The sequence below is a fragment of the Gigantopelta aegis genome, chromosome 13 (assembly GCF_016097555.1).
Source record: "Gigantopelta aegis isolate Gae_Host chromosome 13, Gae_host_genome, whole genome shotgun sequence".
NCBI classification, from domain to species: Eukaryota; Metazoa; Mollusca; class Gastropoda; order Neomphalida; family Peltospiridae; genus Gigantopelta; species Gigantopelta aegis.
In genome coordinates this window covers 2,890,316-2,907,807 of record NC_054711.1, presented here as the reverse complement: position 1 = coordinate 2,907,807, position 17,492 = coordinate 2,890,316, and the positions used below count along the sequence as shown (strand labels likewise).

Genomic DNA, 17,492 nt, shown 5'->3' with positions numbered 1-17,492 from the left:
AAAAGAGTAGTCCATGAAATGGCGACAGTGGGTTTCCTCTCTCAGTATCTGTGTGGTCCTTAACCATATGTCATATAACCGTAAATAAAATTTGTTGAGTGCATCGTTAAATAAAAGATTTCCTTTCCTTTGTTTACCTGGTAAGGAAACATTTTCAGTCAGTATATCATAAAATTATTTTTTATTTGTCTATAACATGTGCTATAACATCCTCTTGGAGACTGATATAGAATGACTATCTGTTTATCTGTCTATAACATGTACTATACTCTTTGAAAAAAGTAGATGAACCTGAAATATTAATATCAACTATTAGACCACAGACATCTTAGTAAAGAATGTTCATGTCTGTTTATCAACACACCGAAACACATTCCATTGTTAGCACATGCATCACACAGTTGCCCCGTACACGTGCGTGGGGTGTCATTCTCGATTTTGACATTTTCCAAGAAGGTCCATTAATCACTGTGGAACATTATATCTGTCAATCTTTTTCATTCTGTTGATCATACAGATGTAATTGTTTTGTTTTTAGTAATTTTTATTGTTTGAATTTGCTATTTACTGATAAAAAACATCACCTTTCAAATTTCACTTCTTTTCCCAATCGTCCTTCAAGATCTTTGGTGGTCATAAACCTACTGTAATACTGAACTACCGGTTGTAATGTTTGCCCAATTAATTCACTTTTATCATATAACCATTTCCCACAGCTAATATACCTTACAATTTTGGCAATTGTAAATTTTTATTATAGTTCCCCTACTTTTTTGGAAGAGTAAATTTGTCCTGTCAACTGATCTATGATATTTATCTGTTTCAGATCGACTGTCTGAATCCGCTGAATCACCAGAAGATCTCTGTTCTGTTTAGTAGTTACTCTCACAAGTCAACCAACCACCCAAACCCTTGTGTCACTCCATGGTTAGTACATCATACATAACACGCACAATATGTCATCCCATCCATCCATCCATCCATTTGTCCGTCCATCCGTCCGTCCGTTCTCTCTCCCATCCATCAAGACATCTGTGCAATACAATCCATACACCCAACCACCCATCCACCCAGTCACCCACCCACCCAAAACCCACCAACCCTCTCACCCATCCATCCAACCAATCCCATCCATCCATCCATCCATCCACTCAAACCCACCCATCCATCCATCCATCCATCCACCCATCTATCTGTCTGTCCATCTGTCCTTTCCTTCATCCATCATCCATCCATCCATCCATCCATCCATCCATCAAGACGTGTGCCATACAATCCACCCACCCATCCATCCATCCACCCAGTCACCCACCCACCCAATATCCACCCACCCAGCCAACCCATCCATCCAACCACCCATCCATCCATCCATATATCCACCCATTCATCCATCCATCCTTCATTCTTTCTTTCCACCCAAATACCATCCATCCAAATATTATTCCTTTCATCCATCATTTCTCTCCGTCAATCATTTTGTTTGAAGTTTGATAAAGGTCTCTTAGGCTCTGCTAGACAACAAAGCATCCTCTTTGCAAGTCTTTTAGCATTGCACTGCGATATCACAAAGTTGCGGGAGTTTAGTGAATTAGGCCCCTGGTATTGTTATTCGATTGGTGAAGGCGTCAACTTTAGTATTAAACTTTTGCATCTATAAGTCCTATCTGAAATGGAACTTGCTTCATACAATGTAGCTGCACCTATGAATATTCATCACAGTGCATGGAAAACTTATGGTACAGGGGCGTAGCCAGAATGTTTTTTAGCATTACGCACACTACTTTATTTGGGAAACTTAATTACTGAGACAGGGAAGAGGATATTTTATAGAACAATTACAGACAGCCTCGACCTATTCCCGGACTTTTTGTGCATTACACACACGTGCGTAATGGGTGCTATGCTCTTGCGGTTTACAAGTCATTTGATTCTGTGGAAATCTTGTTTGTATGTTTTTTATATTGTATTGTTTTTCAGGTTGGTAAAAATGGAGTTCTATGGTAAAAATGACATCACACTGGGAGGATTTCTTGAGAGGTTTTGTTTCAGGTTTGTCTGACATTAAATTTAGTTAAACACGACAAACTTTAACTGAAATCTGCATGCCAGAATGACCAAACGTTTGACATCAATAGTTGATGATTAATTAATTTGATCAGTAAACAAACTTTAACTGAAATCTGCATGCCAGAATGACCAAACGTTTGACATCAATAGTTGATGATTAATTAATTTGATCAGTAAACAAAATTCATTTCCTCTAAAGACTTTGTGTCAAAAGTGACAAATGTTAAACAAAACAAGTGTCACAATTACCAAGTGTTTGACATCCAATAGCTGATGATTAATAAATCTATGTGCTCTAGTGGTGCCATTAAACAAAACAAGTGTCACAATTACCAAGTGTTTGAAATCAATGTGCTCTAGTGGTGCCATTAAACAAAACAAGTGTCACAGTTACCAAGTGTTTGACATCCCATAGCCGATGATTAACAAATCAATGTGCTCTAGTGGTGCCATTAAACAAAACAAGTGTCACAGTTACCAAGTGTTTGACATCCCATAGCCGATGATTAACAAATCAATGTGCTCTAGTGGTGCCATTAAACAAAACAAGTGTCACAGTTACCAAGTGTTTGACATCCAATAGCCGATGATTAACAAATCAATGTTCTTTAGTGGTGCCATTAAACAAAACAAGTGTCACAGTTACCAAGTGTTTGACATCCCATAGCCGATGATTAACAAATCAATGTGCTCTAGTGGTGCCATTAAACAAAACAAGTGTCACAGTTACCAAGTGTTTGACATCCCATAGCCGATGATTAACAAATCAAAGTGGTCTAGTGGTGCCATTAAACAAAACAAGTGTCACAGTTACCAAGTGTTTGACATCCCATAGCCGATGATTAACAAATCAATGTGCTCTAGTGGTGCCATTAAACAAAACAAGTGTCACAGTTACCAAGTGTTTGACATCCCATAGCCGATGATTAACAAATCAATGTGCTCTAGTGGTGCCATTAAGCAAAACAAGTGTCACAGTTACCAAGTGTTTGACATCCCATAGCCGATGATTGACAAATCAATGTGCTCTAGTGGTGCCATTAAACAAAACAAGTGTCACAGTTACCAAGTGTTTGACATCCCATAGCCGATGATTAACAAATCAATGTGCTCTAGTGGTGCCATTAAACAAAACAAGTGTCACAGTTACCAAGTGTTTGACATCCCATAGCCGATGATTGACAAATCAATGTGCTCTAGTGGTGCCATTAAACAAAACAAGTGTCAGAATTACCAAATATTTGACATCCCATAGCCAATGGTTGACAAATCAATGTGCTCTAGTGGTATCGTTAAACAAAACAAATGTCAGAATTACCAAATGTTTGACATCCCATAGCCAATGGTTGACAAATCAATGTGCTCTAGTGGTATCGTTAAACAAAACAAGTGTCAGAATTACCAACTGTTTGACATCCCATAGCCAATGGTTGACAAATCAATGTGCTCTAGTGGTATCGTTAAACAAAACAAGTGTCAGAATTATCAAATGTTTGACATCCAATAGCCGATAATTAATAAATCAATGTGCTCTAGTGGTATCGTTAAACAAAACAAGTGTCAGAATTACCAACTGTTTGACATCCCATAGCCAATGGTTGACAAATCTATGTGCTCTAGTGGTATCGTTAAACAAAACAAGTGTCACAATTACCAAATGTTTGACATCCCATAGCCAATGGTTGACAAATCAATGTGCTCTAGTGGTATCGTTAAACAAAACAAGTGTCACAATTGCCAAATGTTTGACATCCCATAGCCGATGATTAATAAATCAAACAAACTTTAACTTTTAATGTTTAGTCCAGTGAGTTACTTCCCTTTACTCTTTGTTTATTAAAAAAAATAATTCAAGCCCTATACTTGCAATGTGCAAAAATTAAACAAATGTTTTCAAAGTGAACATAAATTTCTTTATTTGAATGTTCTGCTTGCTCCAGGGAGACGTACCTCTGTCCGTCAGAATCTTGTGACACCCCAATGGTCGACCACATACGGAGGTTTTCTCACGGGACCGGCTGTATCAACGTGTTGGTCAAGAGACTGGACAATGAGATAGCGGGTGGGCAGAACAACATTCTCCTGTGGAGCTGGTGCTGTGTGTGTAAACAGGTACAGGCCGTTTAGTCCAGCTGTGTGTGTAAACAGGTACAGGTTGTTTAGTCCAGCTGTGTGTGTGTAAACAGGTACAGGCTGTTTAGTCCAGTTGTGTGTGTGTAAACAGGTACAGGCCATTTAGTCCAGCTGTGTGTGAGTAAACAGGTACAGGCCGTTTAGTCCAGCTGTGTGTGTGTAAACAGAGGCTGTTTAGTCCAGCCATGTGTGTAAACAGGTACAGGCCATTTAGTCCAGCTGTGTGTGTGTAAACAGGTAGAGGCTGTTTAGTCCAGCTGTGTGTGTTTGTAAACAGGTAAAGGCCGTTTAGTCCAGCTGTGTGTGTAAACAGGTAGAGGCCGTTTAGTCCAGCTGTGTGTGTAAAAAGGTAGAGGCCGTTTAGTCCAGCTGTGTGTGTAAACAGGTAGAGGTCGTTTAGTCCAGCTGTGTGTGTGTAAAAAGGTAGAGGCCGTTTAGTCCAGCTGTGTGTGTGTAAAAAGGTACAGGCCGTTTAATCCAGCTGTGTGTGTGTAAACAGGTAGAGGCCGTTTAGTCCAGCTGTGTGTGTGTAAACAGGTAGAGGCCGTTTAATCCAGCTGTGTGTGTGTAAACAGGTAGAGGCCGTTTAGTCCAGCTGTGTGTGTGTAAAAAGGTAGAGGCCGTTTAGTCCAGCTGCAGACAGACTTGTTTTTTAGTGGTAAAGTACTAGCTTAATGCGGTTGGTCTGGGATCGCCCCCACCCACTCCTTTGGTGGGCCCATTGGGCTATCTCTTGTTTCAGCCAGTGCACCACGATTGGTATATCAAAGGCTGTGGTATGTACTATCCAATCTGTGGTATGGTGCATATGAAAGATCGCTTGCTGCTAATGGAATATTGTACGGTTTTCCTCTCTATGACTACAGGTCAAAATTACCAAGTGTTTGGCATCTAAAAGCCGATGATTAATAAATTGCTCTTCTCAAAATGTCCGTTTAGTCCAGCTGTGTGTGTGTAAACAGGTATAGTTCTTTTTAATGTGTGTGGGGGTTTTTGATGCGGCATGGAACTTGGATAACAAACACATAAAATATTGGATTCTGTGTTTATCAATAGCAGAATTATCATATGTGCTGTGCAGTTTTCAATAACCATGTCTGCACACAAATTGTCATTAAACATTCATTCATTCATTCATTCATTCATTCATGATTGCTATGCAGGTTTTAGATACAGCTATACAATTCTGCAACATTAATTCGTAGTTGCCAATCAATTTTCAAATTAATTACACCTGTCTCTAATAAAACTTTTGAACACAAAATGTTCTGTACTTAAGGTTTGTTTGCCATTCTTTCAGGTGACTCCAGTGGTTCCTATCTGTGCTGACACCTGGAATCTGTCGTTTGCGAAATTCCTTGAGCTTCGTTTCCATGTCAAACAGTTCACTCGCCGAGCTGCAGCCGAGCCATGTAACCACTCGCTACATCGTGATTACAACTTGTACTTCGGTTACAGAGACATTGTCACATCATTTAGGTGAGTGGTAACCACTCGCTACATTGTGATTACAACTTGTACTTTGGTTACAGAGACATTGTCACATCATTTAGGTGAGTGGTAACCACTCGCTACATGGTGATTACAACTTGTACTTCGGTTACAGAGACATTGTCACATCATTTAGGTGAGTGGTAACCACTCGCTACATGGTGATTACAACTTGTACTTCGGTTACAGAGACATTGTCACATCATTTAGGTGAGTGGTAACCACTCGCTACATCGTGAATACAACTTGTACTTCGGTTACAGAGACAATGTCACATCATTTAGGTGAGTGGTAACCACTCGCTACATCGTGATTACAACTTGTACTTCGGTTACAGAGACATTGTCACATCATTTAGGTGAGTGGTAACCACTCGCTACATCGTGATTACAACTTGTACTTTGGTTACAGAGACATTGTCACATCATTTAGGTGAGTGATAACCACTCGCTACATCGTGATTACAACTTGTACTTTGGTTACAGAGACATTGTCACATCATTTCGGTGAGTGATAACCACTCGCTACATCGTGATTACAACTTGTACTTCGGTTACAGAGACATTGTCACATCATTTAGGTGAGTGGTAACCACTCGCTACATCGTGATTACAACTTGTACTTTGGTTACAGAGACATTGTCACATCATTTAGGTGAGTGATAACCACTCGCTACATCGTGATTACAACTTGTACTTCGGTTACAGAGACATTGTCACATCATTTAGGTGAGTGGTAACCACTCGCTACATCGTGATTACAACTTGTACTTTGGTTACAGAGACATTGTCACATCATTTAGGTGAGTGATAACCACTCGCTACATCGTGATTACAACTTGTACTTTGGTTACAGAGACATTGTCACATCATTTAGGTGAGTATGTAGCTAGTTACGTTTTCCTCATAACTGGGCTATTTACTTCATGTAGTCAAAATTGAATGCTCCTTGTTGTAAAAATAATTTTTTCAAATCGCATCAACATTTTACCATTTGATAGGTTGTTTTTGAGAAATTCAGATCAGTCCATAAGTTGGGGTAGAAGGTTTGGAGGGGGTGTACATTAGTGTGAGAGGTCACTGAGGTGAAACACTTACAGTTACACTCTGATACTAAACAGGCAATTGAATGTACTGTATGTGATTATACACACATTCCGTTCATTTAATTTGATTTAATTTTTATTATACAGGTACTCTGAGATCCAGCTCCAGGAGTTGGCGTTGCCGTCGATCGTTGTTGATTACCACCCTTTTCCCATTCAGCCTGGCAGAGTGAAGGATGTGGTGAAATACATCACTAACAAGTATGGCAGTAACACATGAAACTGTTAGGAGTCTCGTATCAAATGTCTTGTTGGTTACTATAACAGTGTTGTGAAGTTCTGTAACTGGTAGCAGTTAGGATCTAACTTGTGTGGAAGTCTTGTCGGTTACTGTAACAGTGTTGTGAAGTTCTGTAACTGGTAGCAGTTAGGATCTAACTTGTGTGGAAGTCTTGTCGGTTACTGTAACAGTGTTTTGAAGTTCTGTAACTGGTAGCAGTTAGGATCTAACTTGTGTGGAAGTCTTGTCGGTTACTGTAACAGTGTTTTGAAGTTCTGTAACTGGTAGCAGTTAGGATCTAACTTGTGTGGAAGTCTTGTCGGTTACTGTAACAGTGTTTTGAAGTTCTGTAACTTGTAGCAGTTAGGATCTAACTTGTGTGGAAGTCTTGTCGGTTACTGTAACAGTGTTGTGAAGTTCTGTAATTGTCATGATTGGGTGCTAAAAGGACATTCCTGAGTTTGCTGTAATTTTTAAGATGTTATTGACTAACAAAGACTTTTTTAACGATTGTAATTACATATCAAATATATTTTTCTGCATAAAATATTAGTGGCTGTATATTAAGCGTGTTTCTGATCATTCTAATATTTGTTCTAGGTTAAATTTCATTTTATTTCCTAAAAATCCAGTTTGTGCTTCTTACAAATTTTAAGACAACCAGGAACACATTGAATATACAAACACTGATATTCTAAGCAAGAAAATATATTTAATATGTAAATTTAATAGTAGAAATAGTTTATTAGTCGGAAAGATCTTGCAATGCAGCAAACTCAGGAATGTCCCTTTAATTGAATGTAAAACTAATGTCTTTTAATTTCCATATCCTTTTGTGAAGTTCTTATATTGTTATAATTCGATCTAATGTATCACAAAGATAATATATATACACACTTATCCTATAACTTACCCATGATATCCATGTCATAAACCCATGTGATAACTTGGTGTATTAACCCGGTTAATAATGGTATGCGAATTTATAAGATCTCTAGGTAATATGTTGCATTACGTTTTCAAAGATTTAGTTAAAATACGTGACATCAAACTAATTTGTGCTAATCGTGATGACGTCATATTACTGATGGTGGCGACTTTAGTACTGTGATTTACCAAAAATTTAATTAAAATGTTATTTTAGAAGTGTTATATGATAAATAGAATTCGCTACTCATGTTTTTTAATATGTAAAATATCAACGTTGTCTAGTTAATCGGTATTTGTCTTGGCAGAGCCTTGACAAATACCGATTAACATAGACTCATTTGATATTTTCCATATTAAAAAATACTCGTGATGAGTCCTCTATATATGTACACTGACCTCCTCCTGTCTAAAACATTAAAAGCATCTAGTAAATGACTATGTTTTTGTTTTGTTCAGAGGAATGGAGAAGTTCAGTGCCATCTTGGAGTGCACGATGAAACTGCGCAATGAGATCCCCAGTGAAAGTAGTGCGAGGGCTGTGTCGGACTTCGTCACCGAGCAACAGGTGACACCACTGTATTGTTTTAACTGTAGTAACTGTCACCTAGCAACAGGTGACATCACTGTATTGTTTTAACTGTAGTAACTGTCACCGAGCAACTGGTGACATCACTGTATTGTTTTAACTGTAGTAACTGTCACCGAGCAACTGGTGACATCACTGTATTGTTTTAACTGTAGTAACTGTCACCGAGCAACATATCACATCACTGTATTGTTTTAATTGTAGTAACTGTCACCTAGCAACAGGTGACATCACTGTATTGTTTTAATTGTAGTAACTGTCACCGAGCAACAGGTGACATCACTGTATTGTTTTAATTGTAGTAACTGTCACCGAGCAACAGGTGACATCACTGTATTGTTTTAATTGTAGTAACTGTCACCGAGCAACAGGTGACATCACTGTATTGTTTTAATTGTAGTAACTGTCACCGAGCTATTGTTTTAATTGTAATAAACCTAGCAACAGGTGACATCACTGTATTGTTTTAATTGTAGTAACTGTCACCGCAACAGCAACACTGTCTGGTGACATCACTGTATTGTTTTAATTGTAGTAACTGTCACCGAGCAACAGGTGACATCACTGTATTGTTTTAATTGTAGTAACCGTCACCGAGTAACAGGTGACACCACTCTATTGTTTTAATTGTAATAACTGTCACCTAGCAACAGGTGACATCACTGTATTGTTTTAATTGTAGTAACTTTCACCAAGCAACAGGTGACATCACTGTATTTTTTTAATTGTAATAACTGTTACAGAGCAACAGGTGACACCACTCTATTGTTTTAATTGTAATAACTGTCACTGAGCAACAGGTGACATCACTGTATTGTTTTAATTGTAATAACTGTTACAGAGTGACAGGTGACATCACTGTATTGTTTTAATTGTAATAACTTACAGAGCAATAGGTGACATCACTGTATTGTTTTAATTGTAATAACTGTCACTGAGCAACAGGTGACATCACTGTATTGTTTTAATTGTAATAACTGTCACTGAGCAACAGGTGACATCACTGTATTGTTTTAATTGTAATAACTGTCACTGAGCAACAGGTGACATCACTGTATTGTTTTAATTGTAATAACTGTCACTGAGCAACAGGTGACATCACTGTATTGTTTTAATTGTAATAACTGTTACAGAGCGACAGGTGACATATCTGTATTGTTTTAATTGTAATAACTTTCACCAACAACAGGTGACATATCTGTATTGTTTTAATTATAATAACTGTCATCTATACATCATGTTGCTTGTAATTATATGAATTGTTTGTAAATTTTTGTGAATTTATCAAAAACTTTACAAATCATAAGTAACAAATTTAGTATAAAAGTATAAAATCGCTTTGCTATGCTATGTGATTTTATACAATATGTGATTGCTATAAGTCGATAAATTCACAATAAATGACAAAATTCTTATAGATAGATATTTTTTTTTTACCAGTGTGAGAAGTCCAAACTGAATCACCTGACTCAAGCCATACAGCAGAAAATCACCCATCTCGTTGATAGTAATAAATACGTAATAATAATAGAGAAATTGTCCGTTGTTTTCAGTGTGAGAAGGCCAAACTGAGTCACCTGACTCAAGCCATACAGCAGAAAATCACCTATCTCGTTGATAGTAATAAATAAGTAATAATAATAGAGAAATTGTCCGTTGTTTTCAGTGTGAGAAGTCCAAACTGAGTCGCCTGGTTCAAGTTATTCATCAGAAAATCACCCATCTCGTTGATAGTAATAAATAAGTAATAATAATAGAGAAATTGTCCGTTGTTTCCAGTGTGAGAAGGTCAAACTGAGTCGCCTGGTTCAAGTTATTCATCAGAAAATCACCCATCTCGTTGATAGTAATAAATAAGTAATAATAATAGAGAAATAGTCCGTTGTTTCCAGTGTGAGAAGGTCAAACTGAGTCGCCTGGTTCAAGTTATTCATCAGAAAATCACCTATCTCGTTGATAGTAATAAATAAGTAATAATAATAGAGAAATTGTCCGTTGTTTCCAGTGTGAGAAGTCCAAACTGAGTCACCTGGCTCAAGACATACAGCAGAAAATCACCGACCTGCTTGATGATGATTCTAACACGGATGTTCTGACGTGCATGTTTGAGGCTCACAGTGACATCATCAGACTGAAGCGGATGATCGTAGAGGCTGTGTTTAGGTGGAACACCAAGTAAGTGGTCGAAGATTTGACACAACTTGGCCCACGGTCTCTTCTACTCTCTCTTATAGCAGACCTGCCTCTAGCTGTGTCGGTAGAACACTTGTGTTATGTGCTAGGATTCTAGGATCAAACCTCCTCCAACCCAACCAGTGTCCTATGACAAATCTGAGGTGCTTGCATCACAGGATCGAACCACCTCGGTGGATCCATTCAACTGATTAGGTTTTTTTCTCATTCCAACCAGTGCACCACAACTGGTCAAAGGCCGTGGTATGTGTTATCCTGTCTGGGAAAGTGCATATAAAAGATTCCTTGCCGCTAATGGAAAAATGTAGCGGGTTTCCTCCGATGACTACGAGTCAGAATTGCCAAATGTTTGACATCCAATAGCCAATGATTAATTAATCAATGTGCTCTGGTGGTGTTGTTAAACATAACAAACTTTCTTTTACTCTCTTTTGCAGCTTGTATAAAGATTATATACAGTTATGAATGCATGATGTAGCTCAGTGGTTAGAGAGCTCACCTAGGTTTCTTTTATCATAGGTTTGATTCTCTGAATGATATTTTTCCGTGACCCAACCTGACCTGGCTGGTATATCAAAAGACAATGGTATGTGCTGTCCTGTTTGTTCAAAACTGCATATAAAAGATCCCTTGACACTAATGGAAGAAAGTGGGTTTTCTCAAAGACTATGTCAGAATTATCAAATGTTTGACAGCAGTCCTTATGGTTTGACGCGAACATTTGGTAAACGATTTCTGTATTGGCAAAAAACTGCTCACTTAATCACATATCTTTATCGCTAATTTATATTACTCAACATTACTCTGAATTTGACACTGAGAGCAGTTGCTCTCCTACATAATTTCAGGAAAAGAAAGAAAGAAATATTTTTTTTTATTTAACAACGCACTCAAAACATTTTATTTATGGTTATATGGCATCAAACATATGGTTAAGGACCACACATATAATGAGAGAGGAAACCCGCTGTTGCTACTTCAAGGACTACTCTTTTCTATTAGCAGCAAGGGATCTTTTATATGCACCATCCCACAGACAGGGTAATACATACCACTGCCTTTGATATACTAGTTGTGGTGCATTGGCTGGAACGAGAAATAGCCCAATGGGCCTACCGACAGTGATCGATCTCGGACAGACTGCGCATCGAGCAAGCGCTTTACCACTGAGCTATGTCTCTCCCCTTAATTTCACAACTGGTATAACAAAGGCCGTGGTATGTACTATCCTGTCTGTGGGATGGTGCATATAAAAGATCCCTTGCTGCTGATCGAAAAGAGTAGCCCATGAAGTGGTGACAGCGGGTTTCCTCTCTCAATATCTGTTTTTCTTAACCATACATGTATGTCTGACACCATATAACCTTAAATAAATTGTGTTACGTGTGTCTTTAAATAAAACATTTCTTTCTTTATTTCAACAGTTGTTTTCAAACCATAAACTTTGCTGAATAAGCTAACCGAAGTTTGACTTTTATATTTTGCAGGATTCAGGAGTTTCTGAGTAGCCAACAGAAGAAGATGAAACAAGCGACAAGCGTGAAGAAAGACAAGGACAAGGACATGCCCGCCTCATCTGTAGACGACGTGAGTTGAGAGTAATGTTTTATCCTATAACTTACTTATCACATCCATGTGATATTTTGATGTATTAACCTGGTTAATAATGATAGGATATGTAACAAGCTTCTGTTTCATATCATGTTTATGTCTCGAGTGAAATAATTATCAATTATCATGAGCTGTAGCGAGTGACAGTGAAAATTATTTCCTGAGTGACATAAACATGATACGAAATGTTAGCGAGCGAGTTTAATATCGTATTTATTACCCATATAATCAATCTTAATTTATATCACTCATCTTGTTTTGTCGACCTTCTTGTAAGGTTGGAATACGCCAATAGATGACGTCGAAGTGTTACATCTGACAATGAAAATTATTTCCTGAGTGACATAAACATGATACGAAATGTTAGTGAGTTTAATATTGAAATACCCATATAATCAATCTTAATTTATATCACTATTCTTGTTTTGTTGATCTTCCTGTAAGGTTGGAGTACGCCAATTGATGACGTCGAAGTGTTACATCTGACAATGAAAATTATTTCCTAAGCGACATAAACATGATACGAAATGTTAGCGAGTTTAATATCGAATTTATTACCCATATAATAAATCTTAATTTATATCACTCATCTTGTTTTGTCGACCTTCCTGTAAGGTTGGAGTACGCCAATTGATGACATCGAAGTGTTACGTCTGACAATGAAAATTATTTCCTGAGTGACATAAACATGATACGAAATGTTAGTGAGTTTAATATTGAAATACCCATATAATCAATCTTAATTTATATCACTCATCTTGTTTTGTTGATCTTCCTGTAAGGTTGGAGTACGCCAATTGATGACATCAAAGTGTTACGTCTGACAATGAAAATTATTTCCTGAGCGACATAAACATGATACGAAATGTTAGCGAGTTTAATATCGAATTTATTACCCATATAATCAATCTTAATTTATATCACTCATCTTGTTTTGTCGACCTTCCTGTAAGGTTGGAGTACGCCAATTGATGACGTCGAAGTATTACGTCTGACAATGAAAATTATTTCTTGAGCGACATAAACATGATACGAAATGTTAGCGAGTTTAATATTGAAATACCCATATAATCAATCTTAATTTATATCACTCATCTTGTTTTGTCGACCTTCCTGTAAGGTTGGAGTACGCCAATTGATGACGTCGAAGTATTACGTCTGACAAGGAAAATTATTTTCTGAGCAACATAAACATGATACGAAATGTTAGCGAGTTTAATATCATATTTATTACCCATATAATCAATCTTAATTTATATCACTCAACTTGTTTTGTCGACCTTCCTGTAAAGTTGTAGTGTCTCATTCGATGATGTCGAAGTGTTACATCCATATTACTTTGATATATACCAAGATATTTTTAACCATATGGGTAATAAAGCTATTTCTTTTTAACTTAGCCTGACTTAATGTTTTTTAGGTTGATCGCTCATCACCGAAAACGTACGAGAAAACCAGAACCGGTTCCGATCCTCAAATCATAGATGTTTCTAACCTTTTAACAGGTAAAGGATTTTACTATAATTGTCTTTATTTCAATAATGGTATCTTTTATTGCAGCACAATTGTTTTTGGACTCTTTAGATCTTTCAATTGCTTACTATAATTGTATTTTTTTCATTTACCGTATCATTTCTTGCACACTGAACTACAAAAACACACTGTGATGTTTGACGTTTCAAACCTTTCAACAGGTAAAGAGGATATTTGTTACAGTAGCTATAATAGTCTTTATTCCATTAACACACTGTGATGTTTGACGTTTCAAACCTTTCAACAGGTAAAGAGGATATTTGTTACAGTAGCTATAATAGGCTTTATTCCATTAACACACTGTGATGTTTGACGTTTCAAACCTTTCAACAGGTAAAGAGGATATTTGTTACAGTAGCTATAATAGGCTTTATTCCATTAACACACTGTGATGTTTGACGTTTCAAACCTTTCAACAGGTAAAGAGGATATTTGTTACAGTAGCTATAATAGTCTTTATTCCATTAACACACTGTGATGTTTGACGTTTCAAACCTTTGAACAGGTAAAGAGGATATTTGTTACAGTAGCTATAATAGTCTTTATTCCATTAACACACTGTGATGTTTGACGTTTCAAACCTTTGAACAGGTAAAGAGGATATTTGTTACAGTAGCTATAATAGTCTTTATTCCATTAACACACTGTGATGTTTGATGTTTCAAACCTTTCAAAGGTAAAGAGGATATTTGTTACAGTAGCTATAATAGTCTTTATTCCATTAACACACTGTGATGTTTGACGTTTCAAACCTTTCAACAGGTAAAGAGGATATTTGTTACAGTAGCTATAATAGTCTTTATTCCATTAACACACTGTGATGTTTGACGTTTCAAACCTTTCAACAGGTAAAGAGGATATTTGTTACAGTAGCTATAATAGTCTTTATTCCATTAACACACTGTGATGTTTGACGTTTCAAACCTTTCAACAGGTAAAGAGGATATTTGTTACAGTAGCTATAATAGTCTTTATTCCATTAACACACTGTGATGTTTGACGTTTCAAACCTTTCAACAGGTAAAGAGGATATTTGTTACAGTAGCTATAATAGTCTTTATTCCATTAACACACTGTGATGTTTGACGTTTCAAACCTTTCAACAGGTAAAGAGGATATTTGTTACAGTAGCTATAATAGTCTTTATTCCATTAACACACTGTGATGTTTGACGTTTCAAACCTTTCAACAGGTAAAGAGGATATTTGTTACAGTAGCTATAATAGTCTTTATTCCATTAACACACTGTGATGTTTGACGTTTCAAACCTTTCAACAGGTAAAGAGGATATTTGTTACAGTAGCTATAATAGTCTTTATTCCATTAACACACTGTGATGTTTGACGTTTCAAACCTTTCAACAGGTAAAGAGGATATTTGTTACAGTAGCTATAATAGTCTTTATTCCATTAACACACTGTGATGTTTGACGTTTCAAACCTTTCAACAGGTAAAGAGGATATTTGTTACAGTAGCTATAATAGTCTTTATTCCATTAACACACTGTGATGTTTGACGTTTCAAACCTTTCAACAGGTAAAGAGGATATTTGTTACAGTAGCTATAATAGTCTTTATTCCATTAACACACTGTGATGTTTGACGTTTCAAACCTTTCAACAGGTAAAGAGGATATTTGTTACAGTAGCTATAATAGTCTTTATTCCATTAACACACTGTGATGTTTGACGTTTCAAACCTTTCAACAGGTAAAGAGGATATTTGTTACAGTAGCTATAATAGTCTTTATTCCATTAACACACTGTGATGTTTGACGTTTCAAACCTTTCAACAGGTAAAGAGGATATTTGTTACAGTAGCTATAATAGTCTTTATTCCATTAACACACTGTGATGTTTGACGTTTCAAACCTTTCAACAGGTAAAGAGGATATTTGTTACAGTAGCTATAATAGTCTTTATTCCATTAACACACTGTGATGTTTGACGTTTCAAACCTTTCAAAGGTAAAGAGGATATTTGTTACAGTAGCTATAATAGTCTTTATTCCATTAACACACTGTGATGTTTGACGTTTCAAACCTTTCAACAGGTAAAGAGGATATTTGTTACAGTAGCTATAATAGTCTTTATTCCATTAACACACTGTGATGTTTGACGTTTCAAACCTTTCAACAGGTAAAGAGGATATTTGTTACAGTAGCTATAATAGTCTTTATTCCATTAACACACTGTGATGTTTGACGTTTCAAACCTTTCAACAGGTAAAGAGGATATTTGTTACAGTAGCTATAATAGTCTTTATTCCATTAACACACTGTGATGTTTGACGTTTCAAACCTTTCAACAGGTAAAGAGGATATTTGTTACAGTAGCTATAATAGTCTTTATTCCATTAACACACTGTGATGTTTGACGTTTCAAACCTTTCAACAGGTAAAGAGGATATTTGTTACAGTAGCTATAATAGTCTTTATTCCATTAACACACTGTGATGTTTGACGTTTCAAACCTTTCAACAGGTAAAGAGGATATTTGTTACAGTAGCTATAATAGTCTTTATTCCATTAACACACTGTGATGTTTGACGTTTCAAACCTTTCAACAGGTAAAGAGGATATTTGTTACAGTAGCTATAATAGTCTTTATTCCATTAACACACTGTGATGTTTGACGTTTCAAACCTTTCAACAGGTAAAGAGGATATTTGTTACAGTAGCTATAATAGTCTTTATTCCATTAACACACTGTGATGTTTGACGTTTCAAACCTTTCAACAGGTAAAGAGGATATTTGTTACAGTAGCTATAATAGTCTTTATTCCATTAACACACTGTGATGTTTGACGTTTCAAACCTTTCAACAGGTAAAGAGGATATTTGTTACAGTAGCTATAATAGTCTTTATTCCATTAACACACTGTGATGTTTGACGTTTCAAACCTTTCAACAGGTAAAGAGGATATTTGTTACAGTAGCTATAATAGTCTTTATTCCATTAACACACTGTGATGTTTGACGTTTCAAACCTTTCAACAGGTAAAGAGGATATTTGTTACAGTAGCTATAATAGTCTTTATTCCATTAACACACTGTGATGTTTGACGTTTCAAACCTTTCAACAGGTAAAGAGGATATTTGTTACAGTAGCTATAATAGTCTTTATTCCATTAACACACTGTGATGTTTGACGTTTCAAACCTTTCAACAGGTAAAGAGGATATTTGTTACAGTAGCTATAATAGTCTTTATTCCATTAACACACTGTGATGTTTGACGTTTCAAACCTTTCAACAGGTAAAGAGGATATTTGTTACAGTAGCTATAATAGTCTTTATTCCATTAACACACTGTGATGTTTGACGTTTCAAACCTTTCAACAGGTAAAGAGGATATTTGTTACAGTAGCTATAATAGTCTTTATTCCATTAACACACTGTGATGTTTGACGTTTCAAACCTTTCAACAGGTAAAGAGGATATTTGTTACAGTAGCTATAATAGTCTTTATTCCATTAACACACTGTGATGTTTGACGTTTCAAACCTTTCAACAGGTAAAGAGGATATTTGTTACAGTAGCTATAATAGTCTTTATTCCATTAACACACTGTGATGTTTGACGTTTCAAACCTTTCAACAGGTAAAGAGGATATTTGTTACAGTA

At 36.4% G+C, this 17,492-nt stretch overlaps 1 protein-coding gene across 3 annotated transcripts in view; it reads left to right on the top strand.

The window, feature by feature from the left end:
- LOC121387428 (1-phosphatidylinositol 3-phosphate 5-kinase-like) overlaps nucleotides 1–17,492 on the top strand; it is a 126,458-nt gene that overhangs the window by 58,993 nt on the left and 49,973 nt on the right. For all 3 annotated transcript variants that reach the window (XR_005959818.1, XM_041518540.1, XM_041518539.1), the window contains exons 21-29: nucleotides 827–927; nucleotides 1,978–2,049; nucleotides 4,008–4,179; nucleotides 5,501–5,679; nucleotides 6,884–6,997; nucleotides 8,403–8,511; nucleotides 10,538–10,707; nucleotides 12,213–12,312; nucleotides 13,757–13,841. Coding sequence is in view for 2 of the 3 variants with exons in the window: in XM_041518540.1 (XP_041374474.1) it covers nucleotides 827–927; nucleotides 1,978–2,049; nucleotides 4,008–4,179; nucleotides 5,501–5,679; nucleotides 6,884–6,997; nucleotides 8,403–8,511; nucleotides 10,538–10,707; nucleotides 12,213–12,312; nucleotides 13,757–13,841 (1,102 nt within the window). In the remaining variant the exon portion in view is untranslated. The remainder of the gene's footprint in view (nucleotides 1–826; nucleotides 928–1,977; nucleotides 2,050–4,007; nucleotides 4,180–5,500; nucleotides 5,680–6,883; nucleotides 6,998–8,402; nucleotides 8,512–10,537; nucleotides 10,708–12,212; nucleotides 12,313–13,756; nucleotides 13,842–17,492) is intronic.